Source organism: Choloepus didactylus, chromosome 2 (assembly GCF_015220235.1).
Source record: "Choloepus didactylus isolate mChoDid1 chromosome 2, mChoDid1.pri, whole genome shotgun sequence".
Taxonomy (NCBI): Eukaryota; Metazoa; Chordata; class Mammalia; order Pilosa; family Megalonychidae; genus Choloepus; species Choloepus didactylus.
In genome coordinates this window covers 54,597,858-54,623,708 of record NC_051308.1, presented here as the reverse complement: position 1 = coordinate 54,623,708, position 25,851 = coordinate 54,597,858, and the positions used below count along the sequence as shown (strand labels likewise).

The window sequence follows — 25,851 nt, the reverse complement described above, 5'->3', positions numbered from 1 at the left end:
ACACACACACACAGTTCCGGTGCGGGCCATTGCCCTCTACTTGAGATAAACCTCCTGCCTGGCCAGGACCCCTCACCCCCGCCTTCCAACGCAGACGGGAGAGGGAGCCTCCACGAGTGTGGGGTCGCATGTCGTCAGCTGCGGAGCTCACAGCGGTGCCTGCAGTGCACTTCCTAGTTAGTTTTGGGCAACCCTGTGTTCCTCCTCGGACTGAGCACCCCTTGGAAACAAGAACTGTGCCGTGCATGCCGCCGTGGGCCTGGCTGCTGGCAGAAGCAAGCAGGGCCCTAGCAGGTGTGGGGGCAGGCCACCAAGTGAGGCAGGAGGGCTGGGGAGCATGGCCAAGTGGGAGCAAACAGCAGAAGCAGTCAGCCTTCTCAAAAATCCCCTTTTGCAGTCTGGCACAGTCTAGACTGTGTCAGGCCCAGCCCAGGTTTATTTGGTGATAAGATTTTGTTTTGTTTTTTTTCAAGTCCCAAGGGTGTGTGTCATCAGATCCAGTCCTGGATTCTCTCTGTTATTTATCAGGAGCCGGAGATGCCCCTCAGAGCAGCCCGAGCCAGAGAGCTCTTGTCGGATTGGGGTCCTCTTCCCTGAAGGAACTGCAATGAAGGGGCTCCAAGAAGCCTTGCCCAAAGCCCCCAGCCAGGCTCCAATGGACTCCGTGGCTGCCACCTTCTGCCTGTCCCTGTCCCTACTGGGGTGTGTGCTGGGGGTAGGCCTCAGACTCAGGGGTGGGGGTGGCCCACAGGGAGAGCCCCCGGTTGTCAGCTGCCGGCTCCATTCCCTCTGCCCAAGGATTGGGTAGCACATCCCTGGCCGTGACGGGGTGGATGCAGTGGGCCCTCAGCCCCCCAATCTCCATCTGCATTTGGAACATTTTGTCCTCACCCCTGATGGAAGGTGTGATCTGTATGGTCTGGGTCTGGGTCTAAATCTCAACATCTTGGGCTTTTTTTTGCAAGCATGACATCTTTTTTCTTCAAGCTGCATTGCAACTGAGGCCCAGGTGGGTCTGGCCAGGGCTCCATCTTTCTGGAGGATGCTGAAAACTCAGTTGCTGACTCAGGGCCAGCTTCCAGAGGGGCAACCTCTGCTCCCAAGGGCCCCACACTTGGTTTGATGTCTGTGGTTGCTGTCATGAAATTCTTAATAAATTTTTAGACAAGGGGCCAGGTGTTACCGTTTTGCACTGGGCCCTGCAAATTATCTAGCTGGCCCCATTTTACCTTTTGTTGCCTGCCCTTCAGTATCTTTTGAATTTTGAACTACGAGGACATGTTTTTTATTTATTTTAATTTTAATTTTATTAAGTTAAAAACTAAAGACCGTGAAGGATAAAAACAAAAAGGACACATTTATTATTTGTTGTGCACATTCAGAAGCAGTTTGTGTGTCCACTGTGGTACACACACTGCCACACACACCCGTGCCCCCACCTATGACATGTTGTGACCCACAGTCTGACTCCCAGGAAGCCTGTGTGACAAGCAAAATGCCACCCCAGGGAGCAGTGCCATTTCATCTCTGGGAGCTCTGGAGGACACAGGGACAGAGGTGAGCCCCAAGCCCAGCCTGCTCCGGTGCCAGCTCTGGGCCGGTGCACAGGAGGCTGCATCTTCTACCCAGATCTGGGCATGGGGAGAAGGGGCTCCCCAAACTCCCTTATGAGCTCCCCGCTGACTCCCTGAGGCCAACGCCCTCCTCCCGGGCCTTTTTGGGGAGTCACTGATAACTTGTGAGGCTCTTGACAGCATTCCTCTTGCCCCCACCCCCCAGCACCCTTTCTTTGCATGGACTTCGCCAGGGGAGACCCTAAGAGTTCGCCTTGTCCACCCCCTTCAGGCCAACCCTTCCAGTGCTGTCTGGAGATCTCACAATGCCTCCCTGCATTCTGCTCTTTGTCACCAATGCTGATAGCGAGATCCATGTCGATCTCTTGTCTGAAACACTTAGGTTGCAGTTTCTGCCCACTTCTTGCGAGGCTTAAGAAGTTGGGATTCTCTTGCCCAACATATCTGGAAGGGCTGAACCTGCCCAGAGGTTGCAAACAAACTGAGCTTCAGCACAATGAAAACACTCGCTCTTCAAGTGTCCCTGGATTGTGCACTTCCCACTCAGCCTGGAAGGGAAGGAGCACTGCTGCCCTCTGGTGGCCAAGATCAGCACCGCATCAAGGAGCCCGTCTCTGCCCCTCCTGGGGTGGGTACCTGGGGTAAGTCTCTGAACCTCGGGTGGGGGCTGGTTCAGGGGGTGGGGAAAGGAGTCCAGCCTCCTGTGCCTTGTCTCTGGGACAACAGCTTTGAGTCCTCAGGTGAATGATGTCCTTTTCCTCTGGAACACAGCACATTTGTCCTTGCCTCAGGCCCTTGGCCCTTGCTGGTCCTTCTCCCGGGATGTGGCTCTTCCTGCAGATCTCAGCTGGCAGCTGCCTTCTCCTGCTCTAGCCCTCAAGTCAAATGTCACCTCCTCAGGGAAGCCCTCCGGACCACTCTGTCTAAAATAGCACCCCAGCCCCACCCCCTGTCTCTCTCTATCCCATATCTTCTTTCACTTTATTCACAGCACTTACCTGGTATTTGAAAATATTTGTTTAAATTCTGTGTTTATTGCCTCCTCCATTCACCAGAATATAGGCTACAGGAGAATAGGGTCCTTGTCTATTTCTTTTTTGTCACTGAACTTCAGTGTATCATACATAGTAGACACTAAAAAATACTTGTTGAAGGAATAAATACATGCATATCAACGAGAGCAATGAGATTTAAGGGGAGTTTCTGGTCCTTGAAAGCGTGCCCTGACATAGGCAGGGCATATATCACCGCCACTTGACAGATGACCAAACCCAGGCTCAGAGTGTTACAAGAGTTGCCTGAGCACCCCCAAGGAGGAAAGAACCAGAGTCCCCTAGGCCTCTGCCTGGGCCCCCTCAGGGGCTGGCCCAGTCCTGAAGAGCTTCTGCCAGCGGCTGAGCCCAGGCCCTCACTCCTTGGCCTTGGATCCTGAGGGAAGCTGAGCTGTAGCCTCATCCGAGGCTGAGCTTGTGGCTTTGGTGTGTGCGCGTGGCGGGATAGGGGTGAGGAGAGCCGGTCCACAGGAGAATACGAGAGGGATGGTGGTCTGTCTGCAGAGATGAGCGTTCTGCAGCAGGAGTGGGTTTGGGAGGTGGTGGCAGGGAAGCCGGAGCCAGCAAGGAGAACTGTGACTCCTCCAGGGCTTGGCTGTACAGTTGAGGGCTTCACCCGGGCCTGCCCGCACCACACTCAGCCTCAGGCAGGCGCTGCCCTCTGCGTTCTGGGCGAGCACCAACGCGGTGGGGGCAAAGCCTAAGCCTCCTGCTGAACTTGGGCAGGCAGTGGCGGGCTGGCTGGGGCATGCCCCTGACCCCGTCCTCCTGGATGACCCGCCCCAGGGCAGGCCTTGCCTCTGGAGGTCAGCAGCATCCGCTCCTTGACTGGTCTTCTGGAGAGAGCTTGATGGAGTCTGTGAGGTAATTCTCTAAGATGCTTCGATACTGGGGAAGGAAAAGAGAGGTCAAGGTCCACTTCCACCTGAGATGCAAGGAGCACTGCCTGCCCTCTGTTTCTTAAAGGCCCATGGAGATCGGGCTTTAGATTCCCTCCCCACTGCACTATCGGGAATTGATTTGGGAACTGAGGCCCCCATTTGTCCTCCCCACCACCCCCCTTCCCTTCCTCCTCCTCCAGCCCCTTCCCAGGAGCTCAGGGCCCTTTGGTGGCCGGGTTAGGGGCCCAGATGTCCTGACCTCTAACCAGGTCCCATAACTTTCCGTCCTCCAGAGGGGACAACTGCGATGACACTTGAGCTCAGCAGGGATGATGACAGCTCACGCCTTATTTCGGCTGGAGACTCTTGCCATAAACGTTCCCCTACCCTTGACCTTCTCTTCACCTTTTTCACTTCCCAACCTGCCTTCCCGCCAACTCCAACACCTGGGGAAGTCAGGTCAATCCTCTGTCCTTCCCATGCCCAGGGAGCCCTCCCCAAGGTGGACTCAAGTGTTTCTCCTGGGCTTTTTTCCTTCTTTGCCCACTCCCCCAAACTCTTGTCTTCCACCAAGAGTCTGACAACCCTCTCCCCATCCAGCTGGCCCCACTTGTCTCCTAGAACTCCACACCCCTTGGCTGGAGGAAGGGCCTTCCTCAGGAGATGGCTTCCTCAGGCTGAAGGGTTTCCTCTCAGAGGGATCACATCTCTTCACTCTCTTTTCCTGGTAGCCACAGAGCCCCTCCCATAGCTAGCAAGTGAGCTGTGTATAAAAGCTGTACGTATACACTGGGTAGGGCAGAATCACGGGAATACGGGCTGTGTGACTCATGGCACATTGGTATTAACTCGAGCAGGACCAGAGCTTCCTGAGGGGGCTAACTTCCAGGGTCAGGGGTTGTCCCCTCTCTGATTTGATCCCACCCAAGCTCCAGGTTCAGGCTGGGCACCCGGTGGATGCTTGGGGGTAGCTGGTGAACATCAACCAAACCCTAACGCCCATGACCCTGGAGCTTGGGAGATGTCAGGCCCCACCTCCTGCACCGTGATGATGGCGACCCCCCAAGAGAATGGAGATATAGGTCACCTGCCACCCCATCACCCACTGCCACTCCTGACTGAGGGGTAACTTACCCTGATGGCTCAGAGCCTGTGGTGCTGGGCCTGTGTGGGGTTCAGCCCTGTAAATAGTTTTGTTTCCTGGAGAAACCCCCTCTCTCATCCCCTTCCCAGCAGGGTCCTGGGGTCAGAGAAGCATCAGCTACCCTTAGTCTTTCTAGATGACAGTCCTTGACTGTCTCTTTAGCAAATTCTTTCTAGTTATTAGAATTTTTTTCTTTATAGGAAGGATTAGTGCTGGGGGTGGGGATAGTCTGTTCTTTCTGAATAAGGGTGTGCTCCCCTGGAGGCCCTGGGATGTGGCCCATCTCTCTCCTCCCCTAGGGAGGGTCCTAGGCCACTGCTTACAGACCTTTCCCTAAGGCATCCCAGGGCTGCCTGCCCCAGAGGTGCCTGAGAGAGGACGTGGGGCTGAGCAGCAACTTCTCCCCTGCCTGGGGTGCAGGCTCTGGCCTGCGTAGCCCTAAACTGCTCACTTCTGCTGTTTACAGGGCCCCCATACTCCACTCAGCTAATTTTAGTTAAAAGTGCCACATTTCTGAACCTCTCAGTGAGGGACAAGGGTCAGTAGGGCACTGTTGTTTAAGTACCTTTTTACACCAATGAGGCAGGCCTTTGAAAGGATTCTCTTATTATTTGGTACTTTCTGGGTCCCCTCTCTCATCATGAAAGCCAGGGAGGCCTTGACTGGGATCAGGAACATTCCTAATCAGATCTTATGGATGGAAGGGGCAGGGGCTGCTGGTTCGTCCTCTGGGAGCGTGTGCTGACCTCACAGATGGACGAGCAAGGTCCAGTTGGCATCCAGAGCCCCAGAGCCCCTCATCAGCAGAAACCTGCGCCACCCTCCAGCTACACGAATGACCTTGCTGGAACGCTAGACTTTGGGAAGGAGTTTCTGAGTGCTTGGAGCAGCTGCAAGGATTTTCTGAGCTCCTCTGCACTTTTGCCGTAGGAACAAACTGAATGCGTCTTGGGTAGGTGGGAGAAACTTCCTCACGCATTGCACTGGCAAAGCCTTAGGTCTTCACGCCCATTCACTTCACCTAATAATGTTCACACCCTCCCAGATCCCCACCAACCCTGAGCTCTTCCAACTTATGACATTATTTCCACTTGATGATGGTATCATCTTGCTCCTCAGATTTTCTGCAAAAATTCCAAGTAGCCAGCAGGCCCTCCTTAGACTGTCTATGTAATTCTCTTCTCCAGGCCCTGGTCCTCTCTGCCACTTGTTTAGTTCACCATAAAGTAATACAGTGGTTCTGACGTACCCATAATTTCAGAATTGTACCCCAGTCTGCTCACCTCAAACCTCTGCCTTTTGCTCCTGGATCCTGAGGACCAATATGTGTCATGTGCCTTGTAGTTTCACTGAGCAGCCACTCGCCGGCCAGTTTCCCTCCTAGATTTGGAGATCTTGTCTCTCTCCAATTAACCAGAAGGGAACTGGGCCTCCACACTGCAGCTTATACTGCTGGAGCCAGGCCCTACCAGCACCAGAAGGGGTGGTGCTGGTAACTTGGGAAGAGCAAAATCCCTTCATCTCAAATCCCCCAGAGCAAGTGTGTGTCTCTTCTTTAATTTCTTTAATTTCAAGGGCATTCTTAATCATATTTTGGAATCTCTACAATCCTATAAAATACCTTAATCTTAGAATGTGGACAAATTGGGACACTAAAGTAACCAACCCTCTTTCTTTTCAAAACATTAACTGAGCACCTACTCTGGGGTCTTGATAGAGATGCTTTGTAAATTGTGATTTCTGCAGAATTCTAGACAGGGCCACACAACATCTCCTGGACGTTGCCACTTGCCATCACTCAGGAACCCTGAATGTAGTGAGCTCAAATGGACCTCACTACCCCTTCCTCCTGCAAAGCCAGTGCTTTCCTCTCTGTTCTCACCACAGCATCACTAATCAATCGTCCCTCAGTTTGCCAAGTTAGAAACCTGGTCGTCATCCTAACCTGCTCCTTGTTCCCTCTCTCCTACATTTGACCATCATCAGCCCCTGATAGTTCTCCCTCCTCTGTCTCTTTGATCCCACCCCCTCCTTGCCATCTCCATCCTCTCACGCCCGGACCTTTGTAGCACCCATGTGGAACCCATTCTCTCTGTAGCATGAAACTCACCTGCTGAAAACCCTTACACATAGCTCCCATTATAAAACAGCTACCTTTTATTTAATGCCTTCTCTGCTACAATGCTATTTTATTTAGCCTTCACAACAACCCCAAGAGGTAGATTTTATCCACACTTTAAAGGTAGGGAAATGGTAGCTTAGAGAGACTGCTTGACTTGCCCAAGGACATGCACTTAGGAAGAGGTAGGGCCAGGATTCAAATAAAGTCCACTCTCACTGATTCCAAAAACCAAGCTCTGCCCGCACCAGTCTGGCACTTCCCTTCTTGGTACAGCAGAACCTCTTACATCTACCTCCTCAAAATACCCCAGGAGAATCATGTGGAAATGATTCTCCTCCACATTTCTGAGTAACACAGGCACTGCAGCAGGATTCTCCCTGCCTATTTATCAGCTTCAAGGTCCCGGCTGGAAAGCACGGACCTGCAGCAGGAAGTAAAGGCTCACAAGGTCCCTCAGGGCCTGGCACCCACTGATGTTACCAGCGGTGCTGTCACTTGCCACATCTTCACGCCACACCTGCCTCCAAGCCGCATTTCTCTCTCTGGCAGACGGAGCCCATGGTTGGTTCCTCACGAGCCCCCGGGATTCATGCTGGGCCTCTGCCCTGCCTTCTCTCTCCCCTCTGCCCCCACTGCTCACTCCTCCAGCATCAGTTTCCTGGGGCTGCTGGAACACAGTGCCACAAGGGGTGACCTAGAGCAGCAGGAATGTGTTCTCTCACAGTTCCGAGTCTACAAGTCAGCTTCTTCCCAAGCCTGAAGGGGAGAAGCCCTCCCGGCCTCTTCCAGCTTCTGGCAGGTGCTGGCAGCCCTCAGTCTTCCTTGGTTTGTGGGCGCATCCCTCCAGCTCTGCCTCCATCTTCCTATGGCCTTCTCCTCTACATCTTCCCTGCACCTCCTTGTCTCCAACCCACCTCTCCTTTTAAGGGCACCAGTTATTGGATTTAGGGCCACCCTAATCAGTGTGACCTCATCTTGACTTGATTATATCACTAAAGACCCTATTTCCTAATAAGGTCACATTCCCAGGTTCCAGGGGTTAAAACTTGAACATATCTATTTGGGGGAGGGGGATTATGGTTCAATCCACTACACCTACCACTTCCACCTGCAAACTGCTCATTGTCTTTCAGAACCCAGCTTGCATGCCGTGTCTTTGGTCTGGCAGCCTTGTCTCCCCATGGCATTGCCACACTCCAGGACAATCTACCTGTGAATGTCTTTCTCCTCTTCTACCTGACCTTGGAGTCACTGAAGTCTGTATCTCCAGCCCTAGCCCAACAACTCAAGGTATGTTTATTGAATTGAATTAGTTCTATTTAATAGATGAGGAAACTGAGGTTCAGAATCTTTCCCACAGTGCACACAAAAGCACCAAGGCACCAAGGTATGGTATCTGATGACATACTGCAGTCAGATACCATACCTATGACTTCCAGACCTCTGATTAGCAATTTGTCCTCATAAATGCAGGGGACTGACATGGGCTCGCCAATCTATTCCTTTGCCAAGTAAGGATGTTAACAAAAACAAGCAGACCAGCTGCTATCTAACACCACCGCATTACAGAAGGAGATACACGCTAACCGCCAGCATATGATTTCAAGAATAAAGGATGCTCCTTCCCCAGAAAGGACCAATGTGAACCATACACAGACAATTTGGCTGTGGGGTAAAAGCTTCCCTGTGGCTAAGCATTTGGGAATTATTGCTTTCTGTTTCTGTTGTTCACATACTGCCATACCAAGTCAAATAGCATTCCTCAGATAAATCCGGAGAAATAGCATGAGCAGGCACATCTGTAATTTAAGAGCCAACTTTACTGACTAGGAAATAACACCTTGCTTCTAGACATTGCCCTAGAGACACACACAGTGTTCTCTTGGGCAAAGTCATGCAGCCTCCCTAAGCCATAGTTTCCCTATCACGAGACAGTGAAGGCTGGAGGCTGCGAGGGAAAGCATGAGAATTATTCATGCAGGCAAACCTGGAGATGAAGGCTCTGAGGTGTGAGGATGACAAGTATGTGCCTTCTCCCTGGGCAGCCGCTAGGTGGCTGCTGCCACTGTCCATCACAGACAACCCTCAGATTGGAGGCTCCTCCCCAGAGCAGCTGGCAGCCCAGGGCCACCTGCCATGACGGCAGCCACTTCTGCAGAGGGGACGCCTCCCATTCCCCATCATCGTTTGCTCATTTCCCCAACTCAAAGGTCATTGCCAAGATTTTCCTCTTCCCTCTTCCAAGAAACCCACCTTGATTAAATGTGGCAGAAGAAAGCACGCTGAGCCCTTCCCTGTGTCAATCTGTCATGGACCCTCTTCAGTTCCAAATCTCCGCATCAGAATGGCATTAAAACCCTGATACTCCTTCCAGGTACCCTTCCAGAATTTTCCCCAACTCGCCCTTCCCTCCTCTCCACCACAGTGTGGGCTGTGTGTCCCTCCTCTGGGGCCCCATCAGTAAGGCCTTCCCCACTGTACAGGTCTGTAGTGTACTCAGACCTGTGCATGTCTGTCTCCCTCATAAAACCTGGGGTCTCAGAGCCTTGCACAATGCCTGGTACAACACACTCAATATGTGCTTTTTGGACCATCAAGGGGTCTATGTCTCTTCATCTTTTTGATGGGAGGATGTCAGCAACTCCTGCAGGTTTGATATTTTTCCTTGGTTTAATGCTTGGCAGCATGGGGCCAGTTAAAATGAGAGGGCTGCACTACTTAATAAGTCAGGTCCTTGACTTGATGCTTGCTCTTATGAAACTTAAGACTGTAAATGGGAGGCTAAGCCTTCCTATAATTATGCCTAAGAGGCACCTCCAGAGAACCTCTTTTGTTGCTCAGATATGGCCTTTCTCTCTCTAAGCCCAGCTCGGCAAATAAATTCATTAACACCCCCGCCCCCCCACCAAGTGGGACATAACTCCCAGGGGAATGAATCTCCCTGGCAATGTGGGACATGACTCCCAGGAATGAGCCTGGCCCTGGCATTGAGGGATTGAAAATGCCTACTTGACTAAAAGGGGGAAAAGAAAGGTAACAAAATAAGGTTACATTGGCTGAGAGATCTCATTAGAGTTGAGAGTCAATTCTGGAGGTTTCTCTTAAGCAAGCTCCAGCTAGACATCCCAAATGGTCACAGTATGCCATGCTCTTATCAATAGTAGTTCTGAAATACCTAGGTCCCTATTTGAGATTCTATGAAAAGATTCACTCACTAACTTTTATCTCTCAGAAATGTAAATCCACCAGAGTGATCCTATACCAGACAAGTCCTAAAACCCAGAGGCAACAGCCTCTTTAAGAACAACAATCAGATGCAGCCTCTTTCCCCATACTGTTGACACCCCCTTTCAATATGGACAAGTTAGGGTGCTCACTGCCTAGACACCCCTGAAGATGCAGAAGGAGATTGAGAGGAAGAGGTAGCAACAGATAAGACAGAATTTAACAAAGGATTACAAATACCGAATAGCTAGAAGGAAATAACTGAATGGTGGAACTCTAATCTATAACATTCTTTGAAATTAGCTCTATAGTTATTCATTGAATTGTGCTTTGAAAGTTAGCAACTTTCTGTATATATCCTATATTTCACAATAAGGAAAGAACTGAAACTGTGGAACTGTAACTCGTAACATTTTTTGAAATTATCTATATGACTGCTTGTTGAGCTGTACTTTGAAAGTTAACACTTCTGAATATGTTATATTTTACAATAATGGAAATAACTGAAATTGTCAACTGTAACCCATAGCATTCTTTGAAATTTGCTCTCTACTTGGACTGTATTTTGAAAGTTATCACTGTTACGTATATAGTTAAAATTCACAAAAAATGCATTAAAAAATGAGAGGGTTGAATTAGATCATCACATCTCAAACCCTTACTGAATTAGAATCTCCAGGGGTGAGGTACAGGACTCTGAATTTTTCAGAAACTCCACAAATTATCAGCCAGATTTAGGGACTGTTAACTACATATGCTAAGGCATCTTTTAGCTCTGGCATTCTGTGGTTTCAGAATTGGAGTGCCATTGAGCTCATTCCACAGCTAATTAACTAACCTGACGGGCACTCATGTCCCACCCACATTGTGACCTGTGCCCAGTTTATCCCTATGGAAGCTCCTGAGGTCCTGTGCCAGTTTGGATGTATTACGTCCCCCAAAACTCCATATTCTCTGATGCAATCTTGTGGGGGCAGATGTGTTAGTGTTGATTAGATTGTAATTCTTTGATTGAGTGTTTCCATGGAGATGCAACCCACCCAACTGTAGGTGATAACTCTGATTAGATAATTTCCATGGAGGTGTGGCCCTGCCCATTCAGTGTGGGCCTTGATTAGTTTACTAGAGCACTATATAAGCTCAGACAGAAGGAGCGAGCTTGCTACAGCCAAGAGGGACACTTTGAAGAACACACAGGAGCTGAGAGAGGAGCTTCAGCTTACAGAGAGATTTTGGAGACGGCCGTTGAAAGCAGACTTTTGCTCTGAGAAGCTAAGAGAGGACAAATGCCCCAAGAGCAACTGAGAGTGACATTTTGGAGAGAAGCTGAAGCCTAGAGAGGAACATCCTGGGAGAAAGTCATTTTGAAACCAGAACTCCAGAGCAGACGCCAGCCACGTGCCTTCCCAGCTAACAGAGGTTTTCTGGACGCCATTGGCCATCCTCCAGTGAAGGCACCTGATTGTTGATGTGTTACCTTGGACACCTTATGGCTTTAAGACTGTAACTTTGTAACCAAATAAATCCCCTTTTATAAAAGCCAATCCATTTCTGGTATTTTGCATTCTGGCAGCATTAGCAAACCGAACAGGTCCCTCATCCTGAGGGGCAGCCCTGGCAGGTGCTGCCACCAGACACTCACCCGGGACAGAGCACGGCTGGCCAGCATCTCAAAGGCCTGCACCACATTGATGTCATTCTTGGCACTGACTTCAAAGTAGGGAATATCCTTCTCTTTGCACCAGCCTTGGGCTACCTCCTGGGGCACCTGGATGAAGGGAAGAAATGATCACTCCTCCTGTATCATCATCATCATCACCAACATCACAACATTACCACCGTCATCACCATCCCCATGCCACATCCCCCATCATCATCCTCATACCATCACCATCCCCAACACCATCCCATCAAGACCATTATGCCTCCCTTTTATTGAGAAACTTCCACGAGTCCATAACTTTACACATATTAACTCTTAAATTGCTGACATAAATTTGTGTGCAGTGTACTGTTAGCTCCATTTTGGAGATGAGAAGACTGAGGCCTGGAGAATTAAGACATGTGCCCTGTGTATACAAGGCTGAGCAGGGATCTGAACACAGACCTGGCAGAATTAGAGCTGATTGCACTATGCTGTCTTCCTAAGACCCAAACCAGGAGCTTCTTCCTGCCATTGGCTCCTTCCTTAGACCTTTTGAATGGGGGTGGGGCGTAGCAGACACTAGCCAGGGAGGAAGGACTTCCTTCCCCAAACTGGCTGAGCAGGCCCATGCCCAGGAGGCCTGTCACTGGGGTAGAGTCTTAGGAACAGTTAATAACTCCCACTAAATGCCTGAGTGTCCCACATAATGTATTAGACACTTTATCATATATTAACTCATTTAATCTTCCCAATAACACTGTTAATATAAAGCTCCACTTTATAGGCAAGGACACTGAGTTTCAGGGAGGTCCAGTGGCTTGCCTTAGGTCACACAGCTGGGAAAAGGCAGAGCTCAGCTGCAGCTCAGCTCAGCAGTCACATGGCATCCCAGCTGCCCTCTGCAGGGCACTGCATGAGAACTGTGCTCCTTTTCTGTCTCTCCCACTAGACTGTGGTTTTCTTGAGCTCAGAGTGAAGACCAGTTTAGCTCTTGGCTTGGGGCATGGGAGCCAGTCAGTACAGGCTGAATGAATACATACAAAGGGCTGATCACAGTGTGGGGATGTTGGATTGGAAAATGCTTTGGCAGCTCCGTGGGTTACTTGGAAAGACAATTGGTACCTCTGAGTTTGCTGTCCAATTAATTCTTTGGGGGAAGGGGAAATGACCATATACTGAGCATTTGCTATGCTGGTACTTTATAACCATTATTTCATTTTGTTGAAGGGAACCGAGGTCTTTTTCATGGAGAAAGGCCCAGAACCAGGGCAGCAACAGCCAGGGAGAGATCAGAGACTGCCCCTCATCAAGTCACCTCCCTCATTCCTGCAGGTTCTGGGGACACCATCGTGGTCCCCTGTATCTTTGGTCCTTGCTTCCCTGGCTCCAGGAGGGGCAGCAGGCCCAGTGTCTCTTGGCCTCCTTTCGCAATGCCTCTGGTGTCCACCCACACTGTGTTGTGAGGTTACTGCCTGTGACTGGTGGGCAGAGACTGGGGCCATTGGGGAGCTCAGATAACACCCCCACTTCCCATTCCCAGGCTCTGCCTGCTCAGGCTCCCAGGAGCTGCTGAACTCAAGCAGAGCAAGAATCCTCAGGCCCTATCTTTTTTTTTTTTTTTTTTTTTTTTTTTTTTTTTTTTTTTTTAAATCATCATTTTATTGAGATATATTCACATACCACGCAGTCATACAAAACAAATTGTACTTTCGATTGTTCACAGTACCATTACATAGTTGTACATTCATCACCTAAATCAATCCCTGACACCTTCATTAGCACACACACAAAAATAACAAGAATAATAATTAGAGTGAAAAAGAGCAATTGAAGTAAAAAAGAACACTGGGTACCTTTGTCTGTTTGTTTCCTTCCCCTATTTTTCTACTCATCCATCCATAAACTAGACAAAGTGGAGTGTGGTCCTTATGGCTTTCCCAATCCCATTGTCACCCCTCATAAGCTACATTTTTATACAACTGTCTTCGAGATTCATGGGTTCTGGGTTGTAGTTTGATAGTTTCAGGTATCCACCACCAGCTACCCCAATTCTTTAGAACCTAAAAAGGGTTGTCTAAAGTGTGCATAAGAGTGCCCACCAGAGTGACCACTCGGCTCCTTTTGGAATCTCTCTGCCACTGAAGCTTATTTCATTTCCTTTCACATCCCCCTTTTGGTCAAGAAGATGTTCTCCGTCCCACGGTGCCAGGTCTACATTCCTCCCTGGGAGTCATATTCCACGTTGCCAGGGAGATTCACTTCCCTGGGTGTCTGATCCCACGTAGGGGGGAGGGCAGTGATTTCACCTTTCAAGTTGGCTTAGCCAGAGAGAGAGGACAGGCCCTATCTTGACGTCTGATCTCTAAGTTCTCCTGCCTTTGGGAGGAAGGACCCCTAATTTGGCCAGGAATGCTCCCTCCTGTGGAGCAGAGTGCCCAAGACTTGGTGAGTACCCAAGAAGCCCTGCAGCATGGTGAAAATCCTGAAATATTTGGAGAAAAAAATCAAGGATGGTTGGGCTACTGATTATTATTATCCTTACTAATAACACACAGATAAATAATCATTAGAAATTAACACCTTATACCTTGATAGCATCTCAGGAGCCCAAAGGTCACCGTATCTTTGAATAAATCCTTGAGGGCATTTCTCATTGCTCCTTCCTTCTTTATATCCTGCTCCCCTGCCAGGGGCTCAGCATTTTAGTGAGCACATAGTTGGTGCTCAGGAGTTACAGCAAAAAGTTGAAGTGACATAAAATGAAATAAAGTGACTGCTTCTCCAGGAGGAAGGGAGGTTCTTAAATGTCATGGCATGAGAAGCAGAAGCCCAGACTGGTGCCAGGACTTACCCAAGATTACCGAGCCTGGCAGCAGTGAGCCAGAAGACACACCTGCAGCCACAGTTTACAGATGTCAGCCTCCCCTTCCCTCCCGCTGGCCTGCCTTGGTGCTGGTTTTTCATCTCCTTTTCCCGCACTCTTTGTTTGGTTTGTATGGAGTGGTTGGATACAAACTCCAAAATATCAGTTGAGATTCTGTTTGCAAATTAACATTCATTTTTTTATCTCCTTCACCTCTCCCCCCTCAACCCCAGAAAGCTGTTCTGGGAAGAAACCTATCCAATCTGTACTTTTCATTTCTCTCTTCCAATTCTGGTTACATTTTCATCATTTTAGAAATTGTGAAACCTCTCCTGTCAACTTCCTCATGCTCTCACTCCCTCTTCCCTGCTCTTTGACCTCTGACACCCCACCCTCTGACCTCCCAACCCTCTCCTTGTCTTTCTTCTTTCCTTCATAATTTCTTGGTACCCTCACACCCCTGTCCTGCTGCTGCTCTTGTCTGGAAAAACCTTAGTCCCAGATCCCTTGTTCCTGGCTTTTCTCCCACTAAGTCCTGCTGGAGAAAAATAGTCTGCAGGGGCCACTCAAATCCACGACTCCTACTTAAGCTGAGTCCTTTGTGTCACTCATCAATTCTTATCCTTGTCCTTAATTAGTCCTACACCCATTTCTCTCAAAAGTAACTAGTAAAGCTTCAAATGGTTCTTAAGTCTCCTCCCTCTCCACAGAAGCTGGATCCTCTTTCACCAAGAAAAATTCAGGTTCTCAGTCTTCAACTCCCTTAACATCTCACCCTACAACCTACAAACATAAGAAACAATGTGTTAAAATGGCAGTTTTGGCAGAGGCACTATGATCTGATAGATGTCAGATATAAAGTGGATTGGGACAGTCTGTCCCTGGATTTTTTCCTTTCTAAAAGTTCATGGCCAAGAACCTATTAGATGTCTCTAAAACCCACAGCAAGGATATAAAAAGGCTGTAAAAGGAGGATTAGAGAGGATATCTTAGGAGGGAGCTGTGTTGTAGGTATACCATAAAGGGGGAGGAGGTGAAGCTTCATCTCTAGCCCAAAGAGAGGGCTTCAAGCGGATCACTTGGAAAGTTTACTTTCTGTCACCTGGAGTTTGGTGGACACAGTGGACTTCTGTCTGACATACACCTGAGGAATTTAGGGCAAAAAGCAACAGGGCAGAGAGAGAGAGAGAGAGAGAGAGAGAGAGAGAGAGAGAGAGAGAGAGAGACAGAGAGAGAGAGAGAGACAGAGAGAGAGAGACACAGAAACAGAGAGAGACAGTGACAAGAGACTGCACTGGGAACTAGTCACCCTTGCTCCTGACAGTGAAGCCAGAATGCATGAGGGTACCTGTGGTAAATCCATCAAGAGGACTGCCTGGAGGGAGGGAATGATCCTAATGGGGTAGTGTGTGGCTGAAAAATTAGGGAGAGTACAAACTGAAGAAAATGTGAGACCCTTGTCATGGGCAGTAGAGTCAAACGTTCCCAGTGGAGGTTTCTTAAGGACTCAGAGGAGACATATGGAAAAAACAGCTTGAAACACCTGCTAACCCAGACAGCATGAAACTACCTTATGACAGTACCAATTAAATAAGAATTTTCCTGCTTTCCTGACCTCTTCTCCCTCTTCTTGTTTCATCCTGATAGGGTCAAAATCTGGAGTTACCCAGATAAGGGGAGGAGGTGTGGGCACATGAAATTGGCAATAAGGTTCAAAGGACCATATACTCCCCTTCCTGGACCATAGGATTTTTCCTGCAGCAGGCCCCAATGGGAGAAAGGGAGACACTTTCCTTTGAGTGAAGCCGAGAGTCTGATTATTATGAGATTGGATATTCATGTTTATAGACTTAAGATTGGGTTTATAACCTGAAGTGACCATAGGATTGATGATGCCTAGATATCTATTTCCACACAGTCTTCTCTGAAGTTTCATTCTCCTGTATTCTAAATTCTGCTGGATATCTCCAACCAGTTGCTCTACAACCTCCTCAAACTCAGTATGCCCAAAACCAAACTCCTCTTTCTCTGTAACAGTAGACTGTCTTAGGTTTTAGCTCAGTTGGAAGCACCATCATCCACCCACCCAACCATTCCCTCATCCATCCATCCATCCATCCATCCATCCATCCATCCGACATACTCCATTGTACCAACTGGTGCCTCAGTTCTCTTATCAATTTCTCTATTGGAGCCATTGTGAAAATTTCATTCAAACATGATGACTAAATTCCTCCATTACTTTTTTGTTTTTCTCTATTTGAATCACTACGAAAACTTTGTTCAAACAGTTCTTTCTGTTGTCATATGGGCTTTGCTTGGCATAAGCACATCTTTTACAAAGTAAGTCTACTTCTATTCTTTTCTCATTAGCACACAATGATTAAAATAGCTCTAGTCAATGCCACTGTCATGGTAAACACCTACCCAAGTGGGATCACTGTGCTCATGCAGCAGACCAGCTACAACGTGGTTAGCCAGATGACCCAGAGGATGCTTAAGCTAATTATAAAAAGATGATTACTTCCCCATAAAACCTGTGGATTCTAGAATTTATAACTGCAGACCCTCCACCTCACTCTTGGGTAGAGAAGCTGTTCTACAAGTTAATTCAAACTCCACCAACTCCTGCACTTGCCTACTTCTGATGCCTTAATTCTTCCACTTCCTGCCTCTAGACAAAATTGCCTTCAGTCCTCAGCTTACATCATGCTGTTTATAATTTTGCTCATGCTGGTTCTTCAACCTGGAACACACTCCTCTAGGGAATCCTTTCTTCATTGTGGTTCCTATATATCCAAAGTGAATCTCTATCATTGCATTTACATTATTGTAATTGTCTTTTAAAGTGTCTCTACCACTAAATCATGAGCTTCTTGGAGTAAGGACTGGGCTTGATTCAGCTCTACGTGTAGGACCTAACACTGTGCTTGGCACATAGTAGGTGTTCACATAAAGTCTGCTAAACGAACGAATGAATGAATGAATGAACAGTACCTGCCGGTCTGCCAGATCAATCTTGTTCCCCAGCACCACCATTGGGTAGGACTGCTCCACGGGGATAGTCTTGGCCAGAATGTCACCCCGCCAGACATCCAGGGCTTCAAAGGACTCCAGGTCGGTGACATCGAAGGCCAGGAGGCAGCCATCAGAGCCTTTGTAGAACGTGGACACCATGGAGCGGAACCGCTCCTGACCACCTGTGTCCCAGATCTGGAGGACAAGAGCAATTGCCACATGGGGACATGATGAATGGCTGGAGGGGTGCCCAAGTGGATCACCTCTCATCATAGCTTCTTTTTCTTGGAGCAGAAAGCTCTGGCACAGATTCATTGGTCCTTTGCACATACCAGCATCTTGACCTTCAAGATGTACACTACAAACCTTTTTATAACATCCTGGAAAAACTTTTACATCTGAACTTTCACTTTCCCCCTGGGCCATGATGTCAGGGATTGTTACTCCCATCTGAAAGATTTGGAAATTTGGACCTTGAGAGTGATGAGGCCACCTGCCAAGATTGTCAGGGAACCTGACAATAGGAGGGGGTCTCTCAACTCCTGGATTTGTATACTTTGTCTAGACCAGAGGTCAGCAATTTTCTGTAAAGTGCCAGATAGTAAACATTTTAGGCTTCGCAGGGTATATAATCTCTGTGGCAGCTACTGAGCTCTGCTGTAGTAGTAGTGCGAAAGCAGTCATGGACAATTAGTAAACCACTGGTTGTTAACTAAATTTACAAAGACAGGAGGGGGGTTGGATTTGGCCCATGAGTTGTGACTGGCTGCCCATCTCCAGACCATTCTAGATCCTGGTACACATTGCTGTGTGAGTGGATGTCCAGGCAGTGTGGGGCAACTTTCAGGTTTATGAATGCTGGAGAGGAGAGGGGAGGGCTGCTCACCTGTAGCTTCACAGTTGTGTCATCCAGTATGATAACCTTGGAGAGGATGCTGGCCCCGAGTGTGGTCTGGTAGTCCTCATAGAATGTCTTGTGCACATACTGGTGAAGGAGGGAGGTCTTTCCCACACTGAGGAAAAACAAATCAGACACATGTGAACATGCACACACATCCACACCATTCTCAAAACATTTTCATGACCCTCTGGCCACTGTCTCTCCCTGAGATTGTGCATCTCTAACATCTGTGGTCCACAGACCACACTCCGAGTAGCAAGGAACTGGGCAATAGTTTCTAGAAGTAGGGATGAGTCAAAGTAAGCAGAGAGGGGTGGAGAGAGCAGAGTACCCCACAGCCATGGTAAGATCTTTCCTGAGGATATGCGTGGCAGGAAATGGGAGGGCAGATAGATTCTAAGTGTCTTGCTTAATTTACACAGCCAGTTACAGAAGAGCTGGGACCAGAAACCATGTCTCCTGACTCCCAGTTTCTTTCCCCCAACCAAGCTCTGTTCCTTGGTATGATGCCCCACCTGGTGCCACCCTGAATCAAGAAAAGACCCATGAGGAGTGGGAACACATCCAAAAGTTCTCACCATCCTTGGATAGGAGACTAGTTCCCAACCCCAAACCCTGAGCTGGGCTTGGCTTACCCCAGGGCTCCGATGATGATGAGTTTCAGGTCCACCTTCTTCCTGGGATTCATGGAGGGCTTCAGAGCCTGCAGGGAAACAAGCCCACATGTTGGCTAGAGTGTCCTGTGGCCATTGTCACTGAGGCTGGCCCCTGCTCTTCCCTTCTCGGATGTGCAGATCACTGCTGTGGGCTTAGTCTCTGAAAGAGGCAAATGACTCAGCAACCCTGACACACCCTTCCCTGCGTTTCCCCTAGTGACCTCCCCAAGGCTGGAAGGATGGCTGCCCCGGAGGACAGGCATCTCTCTCACCCTTCAACTCTACCAACCCTGTTCTTGGAGGGAGCCTGGAGCTCCAAGAAGACAGCTGGACTGGGATTGAACAGAAGCCTCACAGGCAGTTCAGCCTGGAGCCAGAGATGGAGGGCAGTGTGGGGGAGGGAGACAGGGCGGGTGGGGTAGGGGTAGGACAAGGGGTTCATTGTCAGGACTGCCTGGGAGGCTTTGGATGGGAGAGAGCCCTTCCCCCAGCCCGAGGTGTTGCTGCAATTGCAGAATCAAAAGGCTCTTCTCTAATGCAGCTGGTGGGAGTGTAATTGGTACATGGTTTCTGGAAAGCTACTTGGCAGCAAGTATTGAGAGCCTTAAAAATGTTCCTGCCCTCCACTTCTAGGAATTTGTCCTAAGGAAATAATCTGACATGAGGGAAAAGATTTGTGATCAAGGAAGTTCTTCACGGTTTTGGTTATAAACATCCAACAGCAAAGAAGTGATTAAATGAATCATGATATGCAATGAACTATTAAGCAGTCAGTAAAATGAACTTTTTGAAAATATAATAATATGGAAAATGCTCATGTCATAGGATCTAAATGAAAGACAGAAAATACTACACTGTATACACAGCAAAGACCCAAATATTGAAATGGATTTCTACTTGCATGGAAAAGAATCTAGAAAGAAACATATCAAAATTTTAAGTGATTAACTCTAGGTGGTAGGAAATTACACGATTTTTCTTTTCTATGCTGTTTAGTATGTTCCATTTAAAAAATAATAAATATGCCTCATTCCTGTAAGAGAAAAACAATATATATACACATATACATACACACACATATATAGATACAGGTATATAGATATAGATACAGATAGGTGCATGTGTATTTTTTTTTTTTATAACAAGATCAAGCAAAACCGCCACAGTGGACTGTACTTAACTGGCTTTTATGTACACACATACATATACATTATTCAGACTCCTGGGTCTTTTATCCTTGGATGCACTAGGCATGTAAACCTCAATCTGATTTTGGCTGAGGTCTCAAAGACTGGCCAGCTTGTGTTTCCTCTGGTACTGGGAAAAAGCTCTGAATTGGACGTCCTGAAGCCTTGGTCCTAGTTTTTACTATGCCGCTGTGTAAGCTTGGGCCAGTTACTTCCTCTCTCTGAATTTTGGCTTTCCAACTGGAGATAGAGCTAGTTGGGCCCCATAGACTCAGCGCTTCATCTCCTGAGGTGCACTGAGACACCAGAATATTGCCTTGGGGCACTTAGTCACCACAAAGTTAAAGCAGGAGACCCCTGGAGGCCTTGGGTTGTTAGTTATCTTCTTGAGCCATGCCGTGGACCAAAGGTGACTTGAGGCTCTGTTGAGAGCTGTTTGACCCAGGAGCCAGCGTTGGTGGTGCTGGACCTTCTGCCATAACTCAGGAAAGCTGGGGTTCTTATGGTGGGTGACATCTTCTCAGTGGTCCATGCATTCACTTAAGAAATGCTTATGTGCCTACTACAGGCAAAGCCCCATACCAGCCACTGGGAGGGATGCAAAGATGACAAATGGGAATAGGCCCCAGAAAGTCATCAAGGGGAAAAGTGCAGGGGCAGAGCAACGACAGCAGAAAGAAAGTGTGAAGTGCCCCAACAGAAGCACAGGGAAAGCTGGGGGGTTTCAGAGCAGGGAGAAGCCAGCATTTGAACTGGGCCCAGAAGAAATGGGACATGTGGTTGGGGGTGGTATTTCACAGAAGGGACCAGAATGATTTCTGGTGAGTGGAGAAGGTGGATGCATTGGTTCAGAGGCGGGTTCAGTGAAAGGTGTGGAGGGAGGAAAGCCCAGAGAGGTAGACAAATTAAGACGGGTCATGAATATCAGACCAAGATCCTTACATTCATTCATTCATTTAGCAAAGACTTCCTATGCCCCAGACATGCAGAGGAAGAGAATTCAAGGTGTAAATCTGGGCTGGGCATTTTGCAATTGTGTCACCGTCCACACGGGAAACCAGCTGAGGGAGAAGTGGCTCAGAAGCTCCTGAAAGGTGCAGATTTCTAAGCACCAGTTCCCCCTTAGGACACGGATTGGGAGCAGTAGTGACCTCTTTTCTAAAGGCTTTGGTTCTCCACGCTAACTTAACTTAAAAAGCCAGTGCAATGTCTTAGAAAGGGTGTCAGAGAAAAAGTGGAGGTGGGGAGAAGTGGCAAAGGAACTAGAATTGGTTGAGCACTTGCAATGAGCTGTGCATCCAGCAAAGTGCTCTACTTTAGGTCATCCTCACAGTAACTCTAGGAGATGATGACAACGGAGGCTCTGAGTAACTAAGTAACTCGAAACTCATCCGAGGCCACACAGATAGTAAATGGATGAGCCTGGGTTTGAATCAAAGCCAGAGATTGCTCTTCTGTGCCACGTTGCCTCCTGTCCTCCTGCATTTGAACCCACGGAATCTGCATGCTTAGTAATCTAGAATGCTAGATTCAACCTCAACAGAATCCTAGTAGAGTTGGAGGAGATGGAGAGAAAAACAGCAAAGTGGCAAGGAGGTGCAGTGGGAGCAGAGGGAACTGGGGTTGGCAAAAAGGAGCTATCGTGCCAGGCCTGACCACAGGGATCAAGGTTCCCAAGGCCAGGCAGAGAGGAAGGTGTTCACACCTTGAAATCATGCTGCAACGCCAGTCACTCTCCCAATATCAGCTAACATTTATTTGTTTGGCGCCTTGCAAATATGCAAATAATGTGCATATTGCTGTGAGGGCTAAACGAGCTAACACATTCTTATATTTATTAGCACAAAGTCAGGGTTCAAGAAATGTTCGCTATTTTGTTACTATTATTTGGCCACAACAATTGCCTATGGGATTGACACTATTATTTTGTCTATATTACCACTGAAGAAGCAGAACTTGAGAGAAGTTGAGCAGCTCATCCCTAAAGAATACACAGATTTGGAGCTGGGATTTGAACCTAGGCCTAACTCCGAGACCAGCGTGCTTCACCTCTAGGTTCTACTGCCTGGCTGGACATCTAGAATGAGGGTCACTCAATCCGCCACTTTGAGCCCCTGTCAGAGGCTCAGAGGCTTGATGGTTGTGGGTTTGATACGGAGCAGCAAAGATGGTGCTGATGAAGCGAGAGGGGCAGGGGACCGGAAGGGCAGAAAATAGACGTGATTGATAGAATAAAGGATCACTAGACATAATGTATAAAGCAATCTTTATTGCTTTATTTATTATAGATAATAAAAGACAGCATCCTAATATAAAAATGGGCAAAGAATATGAATAAGTAACCAACCAAAGTCTTACAAATTATTAGCAAGCTTTGAAAAGACACCCAACCTACTAATTATGAAGGAAATGTAAATTTTAAAAATACCTTTTTCTACACATCAGAATGGCAGCAATTTAAAAAGATCCATGATGATATTTAGTGTTGGCAAATATCTTACATATCATCATGGATCTTTTTAAATTACTGCCACTCTGATGGGCAGAAAAAGGTGTTGACAGATTATGAATTGGTAGTCTTAAAACTTAATATGCACACATCCAGATTCTAATTTTAGGAATCTATCCTACAGAAATACACATATGCTCAAAGACAAAGATGATTGCTGAAGCGTTGTTGTAATCTAAATGTCCATTAATAGGAGACTTTCTGCGTAAACTATGATCCACTCATACTCTGGAATACTAGGCAATTTGAAAAAGAATGTCGTATTGAAATGGAAAGATATATATGATAATTTAAGTAAAAAAAGTCACTGGACATTTTGTAAGGATGACCCCAATTGTAAACCTAAAATATATTTCCTTTTCCTATAAATACACAGAAAACCATGGACAGATACTGTGATGGTTAGGTTCATGTGTCACCTTGGCCAGGTGATGGTGCCCACTGTCTGGTCAAGCAAGCACTGGCCAAACCATTACTGCAAGGACATTTCATAGCTGGTTAATAAAGCAGAAGGCTGGTTTATTAAATCATCAGTCAATTGACTGCATCTGTGGCTGATGACATCTACAATCAACTAGGGGAGTGTCTTCTGCAATGAGGGAATCCAATCAGTTGAAGTCCTTTAAGGGAGAAGAATGAAACTTTTTTTTCTTCAGCCAGCCAGCAACTCCTGAGGAGTTCACTGAAGACCTTCATTGAAGTTGCCAGCTCACTGCCTGCCCTATGGAATACAGACTTGTGCATTCCCACAGTTGCGTGAGACACTTTTATAAAATCTCATATTGACAGATATCTCCTGTCGGTTCTGTTTTCCTAAAGAACCCTGACTAATACAGATACTCACTGAATAGCACTGAGCTGTCTTCACCACATTCACAGGAAGCAGGAGCCAGAATCTGTCCCCATGCAGCCTCTCCTACTGAGGACAGATTTGCTACACAAAAAATGCTTGGTTCCTCTGCCACATTCCAGCTCCTCACATATCTGAAATCTTCTTTTTGCATTCTACTTGAGCCTTGTCTTTTCTAGATCCTTGAAACTTACCTCAGCCTTGACTTGGAGCCTCCCCCCACCCTGATCCCCCTCCCCTGGATTTACTCTCAAAGTCTGCTGCCCACTAACTGCAGATCCCCCCAGCCCACTTCCACAAGTGCAGGAACTCTCTGAGACTGCTATTTAAAGACAGCCTGGTGCTTGGGTCCAGGTGAGTGGTGGCAACAGGAGGGCAAGTACTGAGCTCAGAGGCAAGGGAGGGCAGCCTGGGGGTGAACACTGGCTGGACTCACCCAGGAGGCACAGGCAGACTCAGATGGTGGTGGAAGTCCCTTCCCCTGCCCTCTTGGCTCTGTCCCTGGCTGGGCTTTGGCAATGACTGTTCTCCTTTTAGCCTCCTTCCGCCCACCCAGCTGACTCAGAAGCCTCAAGCCAGGGTATCCTCCTAGAGGCCAGGCTGAGTCATCCTCCAGAGGAGGGCACATTAAGTCACAGTGAAAAGCAGGCATGGAATGTGTGGCCCTGCCTTCAGCCAGCTGCCCACAGAACAGGACCCACAGATGACTCACTCCCCACTGGATGGGACCCACTCTTCTCCCCCTCTTGCCTGGCAGCGCTTCTATGCCCAGGACCCTGGACCTGCCCATCTCCCAAAGCTACAGAATACCTCAGTTCCTATGGAGTAAGAAAGACCAAGTTGATGCCCCCCTCCAGGAAGGAAAGAAGGAAGAATGAAAGGAAGGAAGGAAGGAAAATATTTAAAAAGAATTAAAAAGCCTTAGGGTCTGGGATCAGTCCTCCAAGAACTCTTGAGCCTGCTCTGCTTTCTCCCTCCCCCTTCCTTTCTCTCCCTGCTCCGCTGGTCCCAACCAGGCCCCTGGCACAATCTTGTGTGAGATGTCATTTCTACTGATGGGAAGGATGGGGGAGACAAGTGCTCAGGGACAGATGAGAATTCTGAAGCAAGCAAGTCCTTTGCATCTCCATCATACTATCTTACTCCGCTTCTTTCTCCATTTTTCAGCACCTCCCCTCCTTGTCCCATACCTGGGAAAATGACAAATGTATCCACCCTGAAAAATAATGGAATTCATGGTCTAGGGAATAAAATGTGTCTTAACAAAGAGGCTACCTTGGGAGCACCAGACTTATTTGCCTCCCAGGAATTCTGACTAACCCACCTAAATCGGAGCAGGTCTAGTCCTGCTTCCTCCAGTAAATGCACCTAACAGCCCTTGGTTTCCAGGAGGCTCAGCGCTGGTGTTCTTTATGTGTTTTGTTGTTCTTTGTGTACCTGGCTCCCCAAGTAGATTATCTGTTTCGGGGGCAGGGCAGTGCCTCACACCTCTCTATACCCTCACAGGGCCTGACCCCATGCTGGAAACACAGGGGCTTCAATAAATAAATACCCACCTGTCCATCCATCCAGTCTGTCAGGCTCATTTTATCGGCTCGCTACCATTGCAGCACCACCCAGGAGAACGATTTACGATTTGGAACAGTAGGGGCTCTTTCCTACTCCAGGGCCTCACTCTTCCCCATGAAAGCCTCTGGCCAACATGGTTCCAGCCCAGAAAGTACCCTATGTGGCAAGGGGGCTCTGGAGCCAGCTGGACTCAGCCCTCCTGAAGGACTCAGGGTTGGGGGCTGGCCCCACAGATTGTGTGGAGCAGTGCTGCCCGCCTGCCTTTTACTGACGGCCCCTGCAGAGCCCCGAGCTGGGCCCCAGCTTTCCCAGGAAGCCCATTCTGCTAGGCTCCCTGCCATGGCCCTTTTCTCCAGGGCGGGGGTCTTTGGGCTAGATCTAAACTCCGCAGCTGCCGGATTCTAAGCCCTCCCTGCTTCCCCTGCCTCCACTCCTCCCACACAAAAACCCAACAGCCCCGAGAACAGCTGAGGCAGGCAGAAGGCTCTAGAAACCCTTCCAGAGTACTTACAGTTGTGGCTCTCAACCCTGGGCTCCAAGGGCAGTGGGGAGTTCTTTCTGGCACCGTGGTCCCTTCTCGGAGCAACAGTCAGAGCCGGGCCAGGGAAAAAAGGCTTTGGGAGCGAAAAAAAAAAAAACTGTTTTTTTGTGGCCA

General features: G+C 48.3%; 1 protein-coding gene across 7 annotated transcripts; it reads right to left on the bottom strand.

Moving 5' to 3' along the window:
* Positions 1 to 1,333: 1,333 nt before the first annotated feature.
* RAB7B (RAB7B, member RAS oncogene family) lies at positions 1,334 to 25,817 on the bottom strand. Of its 7 annotated transcripts, none has more exons than XR_005213148.1 (7): positions 25,708 to 25,817; positions 19,061 to 19,128; positions 18,411 to 18,537; positions 17,504 to 17,719; positions 11,641 to 11,766; positions 2,230 to 3,514; positions 1,334 to 2,194 (listed from the first exon to the last, which is right to left on the bottom strand). XR_005213148.1 is itself a non-coding variant. In XM_037811949.1 (6 exons), the coding sequence occupies exons 1-6, from the start codon at positions 25,211 to 25,213 to the stop codon at positions 3,434 to 3,436; spliced, it is 648 nt and encodes a 215-aa protein (XP_037667877.1). In that variant the 5' UTR covers positions 25,214 to 25,308; the 3' UTR covers positions 1,334 to 3,433. The 7 variants fall into 7 exon arrangements, 1 of the variants encoding a protein (XP_037667877.1); XR_005213144.1 differs by having other exon boundaries at positions 19,061 to 19,241; positions 25,708 to 25,795; XR_005213142.1 differs by lacking the exon at positions 25,708 to 25,817 and adding an exon at positions 25,184 to 25,308.
* Positions 25,818 to 25,851: the final 34 nt, after the last annotated feature.